This window comes from Ovis canadensis, chromosome 3 (genome assembly GCF_042477335.2).
Source record: "Ovis canadensis isolate MfBH-ARS-UI-01 breed Bighorn chromosome 3, ARS-UI_OviCan_v2, whole genome shotgun sequence".
NCBI classification, from domain to species: Eukaryota; Metazoa; Chordata; class Mammalia; order Artiodactyla; family Bovidae; genus Ovis; species Ovis canadensis.
This window is the reverse complement of record NC_091247.1, coordinates 186258391-186272500: the sequence shown is the minus strand read 5'-3', so window position 1 is coordinate 186272500 and position 14110 is coordinate 186258391. Positions and strand designations below refer to the sequence as shown.

The following is a 14110-nucleotide window of genomic DNA, read 5'->3' as shown; positions in this document are numbered from 1 at the left end:
TCCACCCTTCTTCAAGTCCCCCCAAAATAATCCACTCATTCAACAGCATCACAAGCAGTGTAGACTGAAGATCCACCAGGGAAAGAAGGGTTTTACATCACATGTCACAGTAAATGGCTTAAAACTCTTTCTTGGAAAAATTCCTCAAGTTCTATATAGAAAAATTCTCTTCTTCACAGATCCTTTGTGGTCATGCTGCCACCAGAAGGAACAGGGATGGGCCAGTAGGGCAGGCACTTCCCCTCCAAAGCATACACCCCCTACCACCCTCTGGGCCGAGCAAAGGGTTCTCAGTCTAAAAGGACTTAACTTCCTAGGTTGCCATTCAAGCCACCCCTACGTGTCAGGAAGACATCCTTTTCCTTATACTAGCCACCAGATACCTCTGCCTCCTGCCTGGTCCACACAGGGCAGGACATGGAGTCGGAGATCCTCAGGTCACTCTCTGCCTATTTGAATCTGGATAGAAAAAAAATATTTTACTTTCCAGACACACTGCCAAAGACTCCACGCCTCTGGGGCATCTTTCAGACACAGCCCCCTTCATGTACCCCCAACCACCTCCCCTCCCCCGCCCCAGCCATCTGTGCCTCTCTCTCATCCTCCTCCATGCTGGGGTAAAATGTTCATTAAAATATTCTTTTCTTCTCCTGCCTGTTTGTTCATCCTTCCTTCTTAACTTGTCTTGAGAGGTTTTTTAAATTTGCTTTTTGCTTTTATTCTCTTCTGTTTTCTTTGCAATGTGTCAGTTTCTTCCTCTTTCTGGACCACCTCTCCACATTGATTCACAAGGCGAGCTTGTATTGGGGGCTTTCTGTATCTCTGGCTTTGAATTAGGTGTTGAGGACAGAACGAATGAAGAGAGAGAACTAAAAAAAAAACAACAAAAATAGCTACAATCCTCTCTCTCATGGGATCCCATGACCTATGGTGGATGCATATATATAAACAACTATTTACTATAATAACTATCTGAGCAAATGTTTACTATATGGCTTCAGAGACCTATCTTAAGTACATTATCAGAATTAACTCATTTAGTCCTCACAATAATGTTAAGAGGCAGGAACTGTCACCACACCCATTTTACAGGTGAGGAAATTGAGGCATGAAGAGATGAGATGACTTACCCAAACTTATACAGCTAATAAATGCTAAAGGCAGAGTCCAACCACCCAGCTCTAACCACTATAACACACCGCCTTTCTCTGTGCCCCAAGTGCCCCAAAGTGCAGAGGAGAAAGCTAATAAGTTTGCCTAAAGAAATCAGGAAAGGCGTCATGGAGGAGGGGACTTTGAGCTGGGTTTTGATGGATGAATAGAAGTTGGCTGAGTGAAAAAGAGCAAGAAAGACATTCTAGGAAGAAAGCTCAGTATGGCAAAAGTCAGAAACATACAATAATATGTCATGGGAAGTTTGCTGTGGCTGGACAGGAGGGAAGGTGGGGCTGGGGAGAGACCAGGTCTCACACGGCCATGTGAGTCTCACGAAGTGCTGGGGTTTGATCCTTGCAGAAGTGGGGAGCCCCTGTGAATTGAGCGGTGGCGTGCTCCCTCTCCCTCCCTAGTATTGCTAAGCAACCTCCACTCTGGTCCTGCGTCCATAAAACTCACCCAGCCCCCGCCCCTGTGAGCTCCTCCCTCTCCTCCCTCCGGCACACCACCCCTCATCTCACAGCCATGGCATTCTCTCTCCCCACCCACTGTGTTCTCTAGGGGCTGTGAGGGCCTCGAGCATCTTCCCGATCCTGAGTGTGATTCTGCTCTTCATGGGCGGACTCTGCATCGCAGCCAGCGAGTTCTATAAGACTCGACACAACATCATTCTGAGTGCCGGCATCTTCTTCGTGTCTGCAGGTAAGAGCTGCTGCACCAGGGGGCCCGAGGCCAGGCCCACCAGCAGGGAGGAGGCTGAGGTTGGCGGGCCTGGTGACTGGAGGGGTCTGGCAAAGAAAGGAGGGGAGAGAGGAGAGGGATTTCTGGACCTTCCAACAGGCCAAGTCGCACAGAAGGTAGGCTGTGCTGGGCTCCTGTGCCATAGCCAGGCCTGAGCCCTCCATTGAGTCCAACGGGATTGTCCCCACACTGTGGCCTTCAGCCCAGTGACTCACCTTTCCCCCACCTCCTGAGAGAAGGCCCCACTCCCAAGACCCTCTCAGGATGCTGGGTCTATCCTCATCACCCTCTTCCCTCCCTGTCCTACCCAGTTGGGAGCAGGCAGGCACTCAAAACCACATTTCTCAGTACAGCTACATGACAAGTCACACTGGCTTCAGATGCCAGAAGAAGAACATGGGTTGTAGCATGAGCCTTTTAATAAGAACAACTAACGTTTAAGCAGCACTTACCACATGAAGACTCTTAACAGCTTTCACGTGTACTAACTCACATGTAGTAGTAACTCATACGTATTCATCTGTATTCATCTCCCCCCAACCTAAAAGAAGTAAGCACTATTATTATATCTACTTCACAGATATGGAAACTTAGATGATGGTTACCTTGCCAAAGGCTTTGCATATAGGCAGTCTGGCTCCAGGAGCCAGACTTAACCCCTTGCTTGTGGTTCTTATTTAGACTCTAAGTTTTGTCCGACTCTTTCATACCCCATGGACTGTAGCCCATCAGGCTCCTCTGTCCATGGGATTTTCCAGGCAAGAATACTGGAGTGGGTTGCCATTTCCTTTTCCAAGGGATCTTCCTGACCTAAGGACTGAACTGCAGTGGCAGGCATTGGCAGGCAGATTCTTTAAAACTGAGCCACCAGGGAAGCCCTAACCCCCTGCTACAGCAGCTTCAAATCCCAATGCAGCCTTAAGCAACTTACTTAACCTCTCTGCAATCTCATCTGCAATTTTCTCATCTGCAAACCCTTTGCAAAGCACTCAGCTGTGAAAGCAGGTAGTAAATGCTCAATAAGTATTATCATTACTCAGTATATTGTAGAATGTCCTGCTGTTCTCTCCCTTCTTCCCATATCTGTGATTCCTTTAGCTCTTCCCTTTCTGACTCTCTCCAAACAGAATGATAGGATAGTAAGGTGATGCTTGCAACGTCCCACTATATCAGCCCATCCATTCTCCACAAAAACGCTGGACCAGGGAAAGCACATCCAGGTGTTCCCCTCCTGCCATCGTGCCCAGGGCCTGGCATCCTCTTTGGATACTAACCATCATTATTTCTGCTTTCCCCTCCACCCTGCCTCCTCTCCACGCCCATCCCGCCCGCAGGTCTGAGTAACATCATTGGCATTATAGTGTACATATCTGCCAATGCCGGAGACCCCTCCAAGAGCGACTCCAAAAAGAATAGTTACTCCTACGGCTGGTCCTTCTACTTCGGGGCCCTGTCCTTCATCATCGCCGAGATGGTCGGGGTGCTGGCCGTGCACATGTTTATCGACCGGCACAAACAGCTGCGGGCCACAGCCCGCGCCACGGACTACCTCCAGGCCTCCGCCATCACCCGCATTCCCAGTTACCGCTACCGCTACCAGCGCCGCAGCCGCTCCAGCTCGCGCTCCACCGAGCCCTCACACTCCAGGGACGCCTCCCCCGTGGGCATCAAGGGCTTCAACACCTTGCCGTCCACGGAGATCTCCATGTACACCCTCAGCAGGGACCCCCTGAAGGCCGCCACCACGCCCACCGCCACCTACAACTCCGACAGGGATAACAGCTTCCTCCAAGTTCACAACTGTATCCAGAAAGAGAACAAAGACTCTCTCCACTCCAACACAGCCAACCGCAGGACCACCCCCGTATGAAGCCCACGGGGGCCTCGCCAGCGCCGCCCAGAGCCGGGAGGAGGGGCGCGGCCCGCCGGATGGGCCCAAGGGTGAAGGGGGGGAATACCAAACCATACCAGGGGGGACAAACCTTCCAAAAGGCAAGCAAAAAAAAAAAAAAAAAAAACACACAAAACAAAACAAAAAAAAAAAAAAGAGAAAAACATAACAAGTAAATTTAAAAAAAAAAGAACAACATATAAGAGGAACAAAGAGGCAAAACAATAAATGTGCAAAAATATAAACGAGGGAAGGAAAAACAAACTTTAAAAAAAAAGCAAGAGAGGATAAAAATTTAAAATAGAAAATAAATCTAAATGAAAATGCATGATTTCCCATGTACCATTATTTTAACATTTAATAAAAACCAATTTAAATGAAAACATACAAGGGAACCAAGATAATATTAAAGCAAAAAAAAAAAAAATGAGAAGGAGCGAAAGGAAGGGAAACGTTCTTTGCATTAATCAGGGGTTTATGTTACTTTTTTTTTTTAACGCAGGGAGAGTTACTTTTCTGTTCCCTTTAACCCCAAGCGGGCTCCGCCTCCCTGGGAGAGTGGGGGAGGTGGAGACTCAGGGGCCCCGGGGCCAGGTTAGCCTCTTGGTCACTGCCAGGTCCCTGGAGCCTCAGGATGGGTGCCCCAGGAACGCTGGGCAAGCTCGGTGGCTTGCGAGCCGGCTCCACCCAGCATTGATGGGGCAGTTGTAGGCCTCCAGGTGACCCAAGAGTCCTTGGTCCCTCCTGTCCGAAAGGTGCCTGGAGGGGGGTGCATCTGGGGCTTGCCCAGCCCTGGGGTTCCCAGTCCTTATGGTCCTTAACCCACTGTGATGACTTCCTAGGCCTTGAGGGAAGGGAAGGAGAGGGGATGGCTGCTAGTGGCTTGCTGAGATGCCTGGAAAACCCCGGAATCCTCAGGGTGAGCCTCTTGGGGTCACTGCCCCAAGCTCCTGTCCTTGGGGGCAGGAGATGCCCACCCCCCGGGGGGATATAAAGCATCTCTCCCTCCTCACCCCTCACCTCAGGGCCACGCGATGACCCTGGGGCGATGGTGGACCCCCAGACTCATCAGCCCCCAACCCCTTGGGAAGGGGGCTCACTGGCCCTTTGGGGGTCCTTGGACTCGCTGAAGCCCCCTCGGGGCCCAGCGGGTCCAACAATGACACTGCAAAAAGGTTTCTTTTTACAAAAGAAAAAGGAAAAACAAGTGGTGATTTTTTTTTAATAAAAAAACCACAGACTATAAATAAATGTATATATATAATAAGTGGATTTACTTGCAAGAAAATCAGATAGTATTTTTCTTTTAATTCTTTTCCAGCTTTAAACTGTGAAAACAAACAAAAAAAAATGGGGTGGGGTGGGGGACTTAAAATTTAGCAGGGAACTTGTAAAGAGAAAACAGAAAACAAGCATACAAATCCATCTTAAGAAACAAACAAGCAGTAGTGAGAGATGAGAGCTGGGCTTCAAGCAGGAGGGGAAGGGGAGAGGCCCCAGGGAGCCACAGGGGCTGTGATGTCTTTCCTTCCTTCGGGAAAGTGCTGCTCATATGAAAGAGAGAGAACCACCATTGAGAATCTGCTCCACACAAGGGAGATAGCACACCCATTTCCACACTCACACACACACTCACAGTCCTCGAAGCCCAGCAGTGGAATCACTCATGGGGTCACACACTCAGTCCAAACCCTTCCATCCCGTTCCCCAACCAGAAGCAGGATTCAGAGAAGACTGGCTCATGCCCTCCAAAGCCATTGATGACACAGCTCCATATTGGCCTTTTTGTTCATGCACACCCTCTCACCACAAACACACACACACACAACACACACTCACACAGTTTGCATGCATGGAAAGGGCACTAGTATGGAATCCCGCTCTGGATTCTGGAATCCCTGGCTTCGAGGCCTCCCTGGGCCTCAGTTTCTCCCTGTATAAACATGTGGATTGGTCCAGATGAGCTCCAAAGGCACATTCTCATACTTGGTGTCCGTGACTCTTAAGATCTGCCACCTACCCAGAGGAGGATGCCAAGGGATGACCAGATGGCTGCCCTCCAGCCCCCAGACATTCCCAAATCATCAGTCAGCCACTCAGATGCTCAGCCATACACACACACACACACACACACACACACACACACCATATGCCTCCTCACTGTGCTCCCAACCCCCTGCCCCTACATCCAGTGTCAAAGCAAAAATACGCACTTGAGCAAATGTATTCTGCCATTCAGACAGAGAGAGAAAGGTCCCAGAGGGCCCCAAAGCTGCTCTTTGTGTCCCCTTTCTTGACTTCCATACTCCAGTCACAGAGAGCAGAGGGGACTTCCTTGGAGGAAGATTAGCCACCAGGCTTCCCCCATAGTGTTCGGGGGTCAGGGGAAAGGAGGTTCCCCTGAGGTTTGCTGGGACAGGTGAAGGCTGAGAGATGGAGAGCAGAGCTTTACACAGTTGGTCCCAGCGTGAGGAACAACCTCAAAGCTAACCTTAGACTACAGACTAAAGTTTGAGGGTGTCCCATGTTGCTCCCCTTTCTGCCCAGAGCAGCAAGGCCCACTCAGAAGGAAAGAAAACCAGTCGCTTTCCCAAGCTCCAGTTTCAGCCCAGCCTGCCAGTCACTGTGCTGAAGGCAGGGGCCCCTGCTCCCCCCATCAGCATGGCTTGGTTCGTCTCTTTCTGGACATTGACCTGGCCTTCTCTTAAGTTGAGCTCTGGGGGGTTGGGGGAGCGGCTGGAAAAGCTTTGGGGCTTGCCCACTGCCAGCTGCCCTTCCCATCCTTTGTCTGGGGAAGGAAAGCTCTTTTCTCAGATCAGTAGCAGCTGGAACCCTTATCCCAGCCTGAGCAACAAGACATCTGCCCACCAACCTGGAAGTTTCCTGGAGGCCACGGGGGTCATGGCAGCCAAGGCCAGGTGTGGGGGCCACCCAGTATTTCTCAGTCTGAGCAGAAGTCATAATCGCTCCATTCCCACCTCAACCTTGCCCACTGCCTGCCCCTACTGAAAGGATCAAGTAGGAGAGATAAGGGAGAAGCCCCAAGAAAACAGCAAACAAGCGGGCACTGTCGAAAGAGGAAACTTGACCCCAGTTCTCTGAGTCCTGGCAGAGTGTCTGGGATGGCAATCAGCACTTTTTCCTGAGCCATGAGGCCTGGGGCCTGGGTCCCCTTGAAGAAGGCCATGCAGGTATAGGGTGAAAGGGCTAGGGGGCCTGGAGGGAAGGAGCTGGGTTCAGGACCGTGAAGGCGCCACTTGCCAGGGTGGACAATTGCTCATGTCCAGCTCAAATCAGTTCAAGAAACCAACCTCCATTTTATTTTCTTGGTGGGTCCTTTTTTTTTTTCAGACTGTTAACAGAAAAAAATTTTAAAAAGCTGAAAACAGAAAAAAGAAAAAAAAATCCTGGTACATGAAATAAAGATTTTTTTTTATAGCTTGGTCCTCATGTCAGTGGATTTCTTTCATTGCTTTCCCAGTTCCTAGTATCCCATTTAAGATCATTCTAAAGCTGAAATCTGAGAACTCAGATTCTCAGACCTGAGTTGAGAGAGAGGAAGCTTAGAAGCCACGCAGTAGAATAGCCCTACTCCCCAGGTCATGGGATTCCTCCTAAATATCCTTTACTGATATTTAAACACCTCCAGCAACAGGAGGCCCACCCACTTCATAGGCAGCCCCAGCCCATGCTCATTGGTAAAAGTCTCCTCCCCACACGCATTTCAACCTACCTCTTCCATTGACCAGCAGCAATGAATGAATCCCTTCCATTTTCAGCACAATAGTCCCTCAGATATTTGAAGGCCATGACATAACATCCTTGAGTTTTCAGCTTTAGAATAAATCAGCCTCCATCAACATCCCAACATCACTCCAGGGTTTCAATTGGCCCAGTGAAAGTGTGCAGCCTGGAATGGACACGACCCTGTCAGTGTACTTAGAGGGTCCACTGTACAGGGGTGCTATTCAGAGGGGATTGTGGATTGGGAGACAAGTAGGGAAGGTCTAGCAGGGGGACCTGGGACTCTCCTAATGTCAAAGTCAAGACGAGATGTGTCTTAGTCTTCTCAGGCTGGTATAACAAAGTACCATAAACTGGAAGGCTATTTCTCACAGTTCTGGAGTCCAGAATGTCTAAAATCAAGGTGTCAGCAGACTCGATTCCTGATGAAAACAATCTTCCTGCTTGCAGACAGCCACCTTCTCACTGTCCTCACACAGCACAGACAGCCTCTGGTCTTCTTTTGTTATAAGGACACTAATCACATCACGTGGGCCCCACCCTCATGACCTAATCTAAGCTTCATTATCTTCCCCAAGCCCTGCCCCCAATACCATCATGTTGTGGGTTAGGGTTTCAATACATGCATTTTTCGAGGGACACAAACATTCAGCGTGGGGCTTCCCGGGTGGCCTAGCAGTAAAAATCTACCTGCCAGAGCAGGAGGTGTGGCTTTGATCCCTGGGTCAGGAAGATCCCCTGGAGAAGGAAACAGCAGCCTACTCTAGTATTCTTGCCTGGAATAGGCAAGGATGGTCAGAAGAGTCTGGCGGGCTACAGTCCATGGGGTCACAAAGAGTTGGTCACAACTCAATAACTAAACAACAGCAACAAAATGTTCGGCCTATCAAGGCTAACCTAACGGGAAAATTTGACCCTTGACATTAGAGAAAGGCCCCATTTGAAGGCAGCTCAAAAACTAATCCACCAATGTCTGGCTCTATTCTAGTTACACTGCCAGGGTCAATTATTTGAAGGAAGGATGTAAGCACTTCTCCAAATGCGTTAAATACATTTCGTTTAGTTCACTCGGACTTTAAAAAGACTGTCGTGTGGAATAGGATGGAAAGAAGGTATTTCAAAATCAAACCAAGATGTTAAACACAGACCAAAAAAGTCCTCTTCTGTTGGCAAATTGTAAAATGCTTCTTCCCCTCCCCCTCCTTACAGGGGTTTCCTGTGCCCACCTTCCTACCACCACCCTTACTGAATTATTATCCTTGACTCAGAAAAATAATAAATGCCATGAAAAACAGGAAAAAGAAAAGCTGACCAAAGCTTGTTTAAAATGAAACATTGCTCCAAAAGGAGAAAAAAGCTTCATTCTGTCCTACTAACGTCTACTATGGCAGACCAGAAAGAAAAAAAAAAAAAAATGGTGGTCTCTTTCATTATAATGGCTGGGATTCACTAGCCTGGTCATCTTAATATTTTCACGTGGAGAGTCCGAAGGGTGATCTATGAGGGGTCACCAGGTCACCCTAGAGACAGCTGTAACAGGATCTTCCCTGGCAGTCCAGTGCCTAAGACTCTGCACTCCCAGGGCAGGAGACTTGGATTCAATCTCTGGTTGGAGAACTAAGATCTTGCATGACATGCAGCGTGACCAAAAAATAAAAGAAAAAGAAACCATTATAACAACGAACAGTGATGGGGACCAGGGAGAGTTCCAGACATCAAACCCCGTTTGGTCACAGACCAGGACTTCTTCATGAGCTTCAGGAGGTAGGGTCTCTGAGAGGCAAGACACTGTCTGAGATGCAAGGGAGGAAGCTTGGTCATTGCACACAGCTCTTCTTAGGGCTCAAGAGAAAAGAGATGGCATGCAGAGGCCCTCTGAGTCACACAGACTTAAGAGAAAGGCAGCCCCATGGCCTGGGGCCCCGGAAAACTCCCCTTAAGAATTGGTCAACCCTCGTGACTCCCCTTGGGCCTGGCTGCCAAGCTTCCCACCTATCTCAAGCATCTCCTCCTCCAAGCTCACCCCTGACATTCACTGGTTCCAGGGCAGGAGTACGAATGGCCTCCATACTGTCAGTCCAAATGTTTAAGAGCTACAAATCAGACTAACTTTAAAATCCGTTCTATCCTTCTATCCTGACAAGTCAATCTTCACAATGACCTAAAATACGAAGAATTTAGAATTCTAAACCTACTCTGAATTCTGCTCCCCAAAGTGGTACAGGGCAAGCCCACCCTGGCTCTGAGCCCACTGCCCGGCCCCCTCCCTCCCCTTCCAATCTCCAGCTCCACGTAGCATGCCCGGGGCCTCTAAGGGGGCGCCCACCCCAGCCTGCCCATCCCAGTTCCTGCTACAGTCGCCTGAAACACCGACTCCTTGGCCACTGCTCAGGCCAGTTTTACCTCAGCATAGACGGTGGCCAACCATGGGAGCTGACCCGGGAGACTTTGGATAGAAATTCTAAAAAGCAGGCACCAGAGAGAGAGGGCTACAGGAGAGGTGCGGGCTCAGGATGAGCACACGGCCTTGGTCTGTGGACTCTTCCCCACCATGGGAGGGGCGGGGCGGGGGTGCGGAGGGCCAGAGCAAGGTCCCCTAACGCCCTGCCTCCTCAAGCCCAGGTCTAGGGGCAGCTCAGCCTCTCTCATGGTCCAATACAAGGGCTCTGAATCTGGGCAGGGCAGGGAGGTGGGGGGCAGGTAAGAGGCCATATAGCTCAGAAGACCTATCCCCTCAGGGAGGAGGAAAGGCATTTTAGAGTCCAGAGAAAGCAAGCAATTTCCAAACCAGACCTGCAGAGTGAATTGGCTTCAAGCATGCTGCCTGCCCTAGAACCTGACTTCTGACATCCCCAGCCAACAGTTCCTGTTTTGTTTTGTTTCGTTTTGTTTTGTTTTAAAAAGGGTATTTATTTGTTTTTTAGGTCATATCCTACAGCACGCAGGATTTCAGTTCCCCAAGCAGGGATTGAAACTGTGTCCCCCACATTGGGAGCTCAGAGTCTTAACCACTGGACCAGTAGGAAGTTGTCCCAGCCACACCTTCTGATGGATGCTTGATGCTTTTCTTCTCCTTTCTCCACTCATACTCCAAGCTTAGAGAACCCTCCCTGGAGATGTGGTGAGCTCACCAAACTCCAAAAGCCCTGAGAGTGTCTGCAGGGATGAGAGAAAGCTGCTGTCTCCGTGAGTGTCTAGACCTGACTGACAAGGAGCAGCAGTTTGGACTGGCTTCTAAGCCGATGCTGAGAAAGCTGCCTGGTAGACAAAGACTGCCCCACTCCCCGGCACACAGGCTCTGGAAAGTTGTCTGTGAGCCAGCTTGAAGGGACTCCTCCCAGTCCAAGCTGGAGGAGCCGGGCCCTTCCTTTCCCTCCCCCTCACGCTGTCACAGATGGAAATTCCCAGTGTACGCCAGGGCTACCTCCTACAGGCTCAGGCAAACCCACCAAGTGCATCCCCTCTCTGCTCTGCGTTCACTGACACACACTGGCACCCTGAGATTGGCTGTGCTGGGAGTATTTACAGCACAGAAGTGGGCAGGTGCTATCAGTGCAAATCAGGCAACCGTTTAAAATAGAGAGCTGATTGTCAAACCTCACCTTACCACTGCATAAATCTGTCACCATGGTGTGTGTTTACGAGTTCGCTCAAGCACGCCTCTGAGGCGCATTCATAGCCCTGACTGTGCACGTGCCCATGAGCATGCGTGCATGCACATACTCTTATGCGCAGGCCTGCGTGAGCACACACGAGCGCACACACAAACACTCACACTTAGGGAATTAGACCCACTCACACAGACGTATCCGTTTAGTCGATCGCCTTTTCTTAACCACACCTGCTCCGGCAGGTCTTGGCCTTGGTCTCAAGTGTACAGACACGACCAAGAGGCAGACTTCCCTGTGGGGAGCACTCAGTAGAGACAGGACCATGGACAGGAAAGAGAGGCTTGCACCAAGGCGTGGCAAGGGGGGTGAGCTAACACGGGGTGGGCACACAGAGCAGGTGGTGCTCCAGTGAGATGGGCTGCCCACCGCACGTGCTTCTCTATGGACCTAACCTTCACACCCTTGTAGCCCCACCTGTGCATCTGCGGGCACAGGGAAGCATGGAGTCACAGAAGCCCGCCCTTGTATGGACTCGCGGAGCATATGTATATGGGAGTGTGTGCACAGGCTCAGAGCATCAGTTGGAACCAGGGAACACCCTACTAGGTGAGATGGCCCCTTTCTGCCACCAGGAGGACCCATCCCTGAAGCAATAAGCCCAGGTTTCCTCTTCTCTCTTTCTCCGCCAATCTCTCTCTCTCTTGACCTCCCTCTTACCTTCTCTCTTGCTCTGGCCCTCCTTCCCCATCTCTCCCTCACTTTCTCTCCCTCCTTCATCTCCAGTTGAGTTACCAGTCTGGCTCACCTCACCCACACGGCTATGAAAAGGACCCCAAAGGAAATGAGAAGCAAATGGGAAGATGGCCCCAAGCACCTCTCTCCACCTCGACTGCTCAAACCAGAGAAGGAAGGAGGCCCTCAGATGGGCTCTCTGAGGCAGCCTCTTCAATGAGTCCAACAAGAACAAGAATGTCTGGCATGAGGGGGAAAAGAAGAATGGCTCTTCCCATTCCATTCAAGTCAGAAGTCTGGGATGGCCTATCCTGACCCTTACACAGTTCAGGATCTCACAGGCTAAACCATTGTTTCTTTATGTTCCTCTCTCACTCAAAACCTTCAGTGCCTCTCCAGTGCCACCACAGAAAAGCCTTTGATGCCCTCTTTGGCCAGCCTCCTGATTGTCTGTCTTGCCACAGCAAACTGGAACTTGGGGGCGCCTACAAGGAGCCAGGAGGGTTTTCCTGATGGCTCATGGTAAAGAATCCGCCTGCAATGCAGGAGATGTGGGTTCAACCCCTGGATCAGGAGGATCCCACGGAGAACGAAATGACAATCCACTCCAGTATTCTTGCCTGGGAAATTCCATGGACCGAGAAACCTGGTGGGCTACAGTCCATGGGGGTCACAAAAAAAGTTAGACACAGCTTAGCAACTAAACAACAACAACACCGTGCCAAGCGTTAGCAAATCACATTTTATTACAGCTTAACAATACTTTGGCCACCTGATGTGAGGAGCCAACACATTAGAAAAGACCCTGCTGCTGGGAAAGACTGAAGGCAGGAGGACAAGGGGATGACAGAGGACGAGATGGTTGGATGGCATCACTGACTCAATGGACATGAGCTTAAGCAAACTCCAGGAGATGGTGAAGGACAGGGAAGCGTGGCGTGCTACAGTCCATGGGGTCGCAAAGAGTTGGACATGACTGAGTGACTGAACAACAACAAGAAACAAGTGTTATCACCCCCTTTACAGACGTGGAAACTGAGGCTCAGAGAGGCAGAAAGTTCTGGCGTTTAAGAGGATGAGCTCTGGAGTCACTGCAAGGGTCCCATCCAGGCTCAGGCCACTTATTGGCAGCACGGCTTTGGGCAAGGTCTCTATGCCTGTTTCCTGACCTGCAAAAGGGAAACAATAATAATGGAACCCAACGCATAAGGTTGTTACGTGGAGTTAATGAAATGAGAGTATTAGAGGGGCCGTGTGCCAGAGCCTCCGACCAGCCCACCCTGAGTTCTGGCTTAACTTCCAATGGCCACACTGTGGCTGCATTTCCCATGGGCCTGAGGCCTCCTGCAGCCAAGTGCTCCATTCACAAAACCAAATCTGGGTGGTTCAAAGGCCAGAACTGTGCCCTCTCAGTTTTGGGGGGTGAGAGGTCAGGAACCCAGGATGAAAGCAGAGGACACCCCTTTGTGGGGTCAGGCCAGGACCTTGGGGTGAGCAAGAACCACCCTCTTTGTGGGGCATGAGGTCAAAAGTTTTTTCCCCAGTTTTCCCCAAGATCCCATCTCCCTCCAAGCCCTCTTGAGGCAAGCAGGGGTCCCTCATGTCCCAGCAGTGTCCAGGAGGCAGGTGCCTGGCCACCAAGGGCTCGAGCAGGGGTGAGGAGGAACACTATGCAATTCCTGGAGTGCCAGTCAGGATGGAAGCCATGCCCCGGGCTGAGGCTGGGTCAGGAGGTCAGGTGGGCCCAGGCCCAGCCCTGTGCTTGGTGAAGCAATTTGTCCTCAGTACCACCTGACCTCTGCTGGGAGGAGCAGAGTCCAGGAGGAATCCTTGGGCCCCCTCTATGTTCCTCCTCTTACTCTCAGCTGTATTTTTTTCCTTTTTTTTTATTATTATTTTTTTTTACTTTACAATATTGTATTGGTTTTGCCACATGGCATTGAGCTATATTTTTAAACCTGTACACATAGCAGTTCTCTGACACAGAGCCGATTTCATCAATTGTCAGTACCGACCCTGTAGAGTGATTCTACACTGGTGTCTCCAGACTCAGGCTCTGGTGGACCAAATAGAAACATTTTGTTTTGTGAAAAAAATAAAAAATAAAAAGGGAGGAAGGGAGGCATTAGAACAATGTCTGGTACATGACAACAATTATAGAGCACTTCCTGTTTAAGTGAACTCAAGAAACAAAGCCATGACTCCAGGGTGTACTTAGGATGTGGCAGAGCCGAGG

At 50.2% G+C, this 14110-nt stretch overlaps 1 protein-coding gene across 1 annotated transcript in view; it reads left to right on the top strand.

Annotated features, from left to right (window-relative positions):
- Nucleotides 1-3766, top strand: part of CACNG2 (calcium voltage-gated channel auxiliary subunit gamma 2) — a 116446-nt gene extending 112680 nt beyond the window's left edge. Inside the window, exons 3-4 of the mRNA XM_069586481.1 lie at nt 1717-1857; nt 3231-3766. Coding sequence (XP_069442582.1) covers nt 1717-1857; nt 3231-3766 — 677 coding nt within the window. The remainder of the gene's footprint in view (nt 1-1716; nt 1858-3230) is intronic.
- The last annotated feature ends 10344 nt before the right edge of the window (nt 3767-14110 follow it).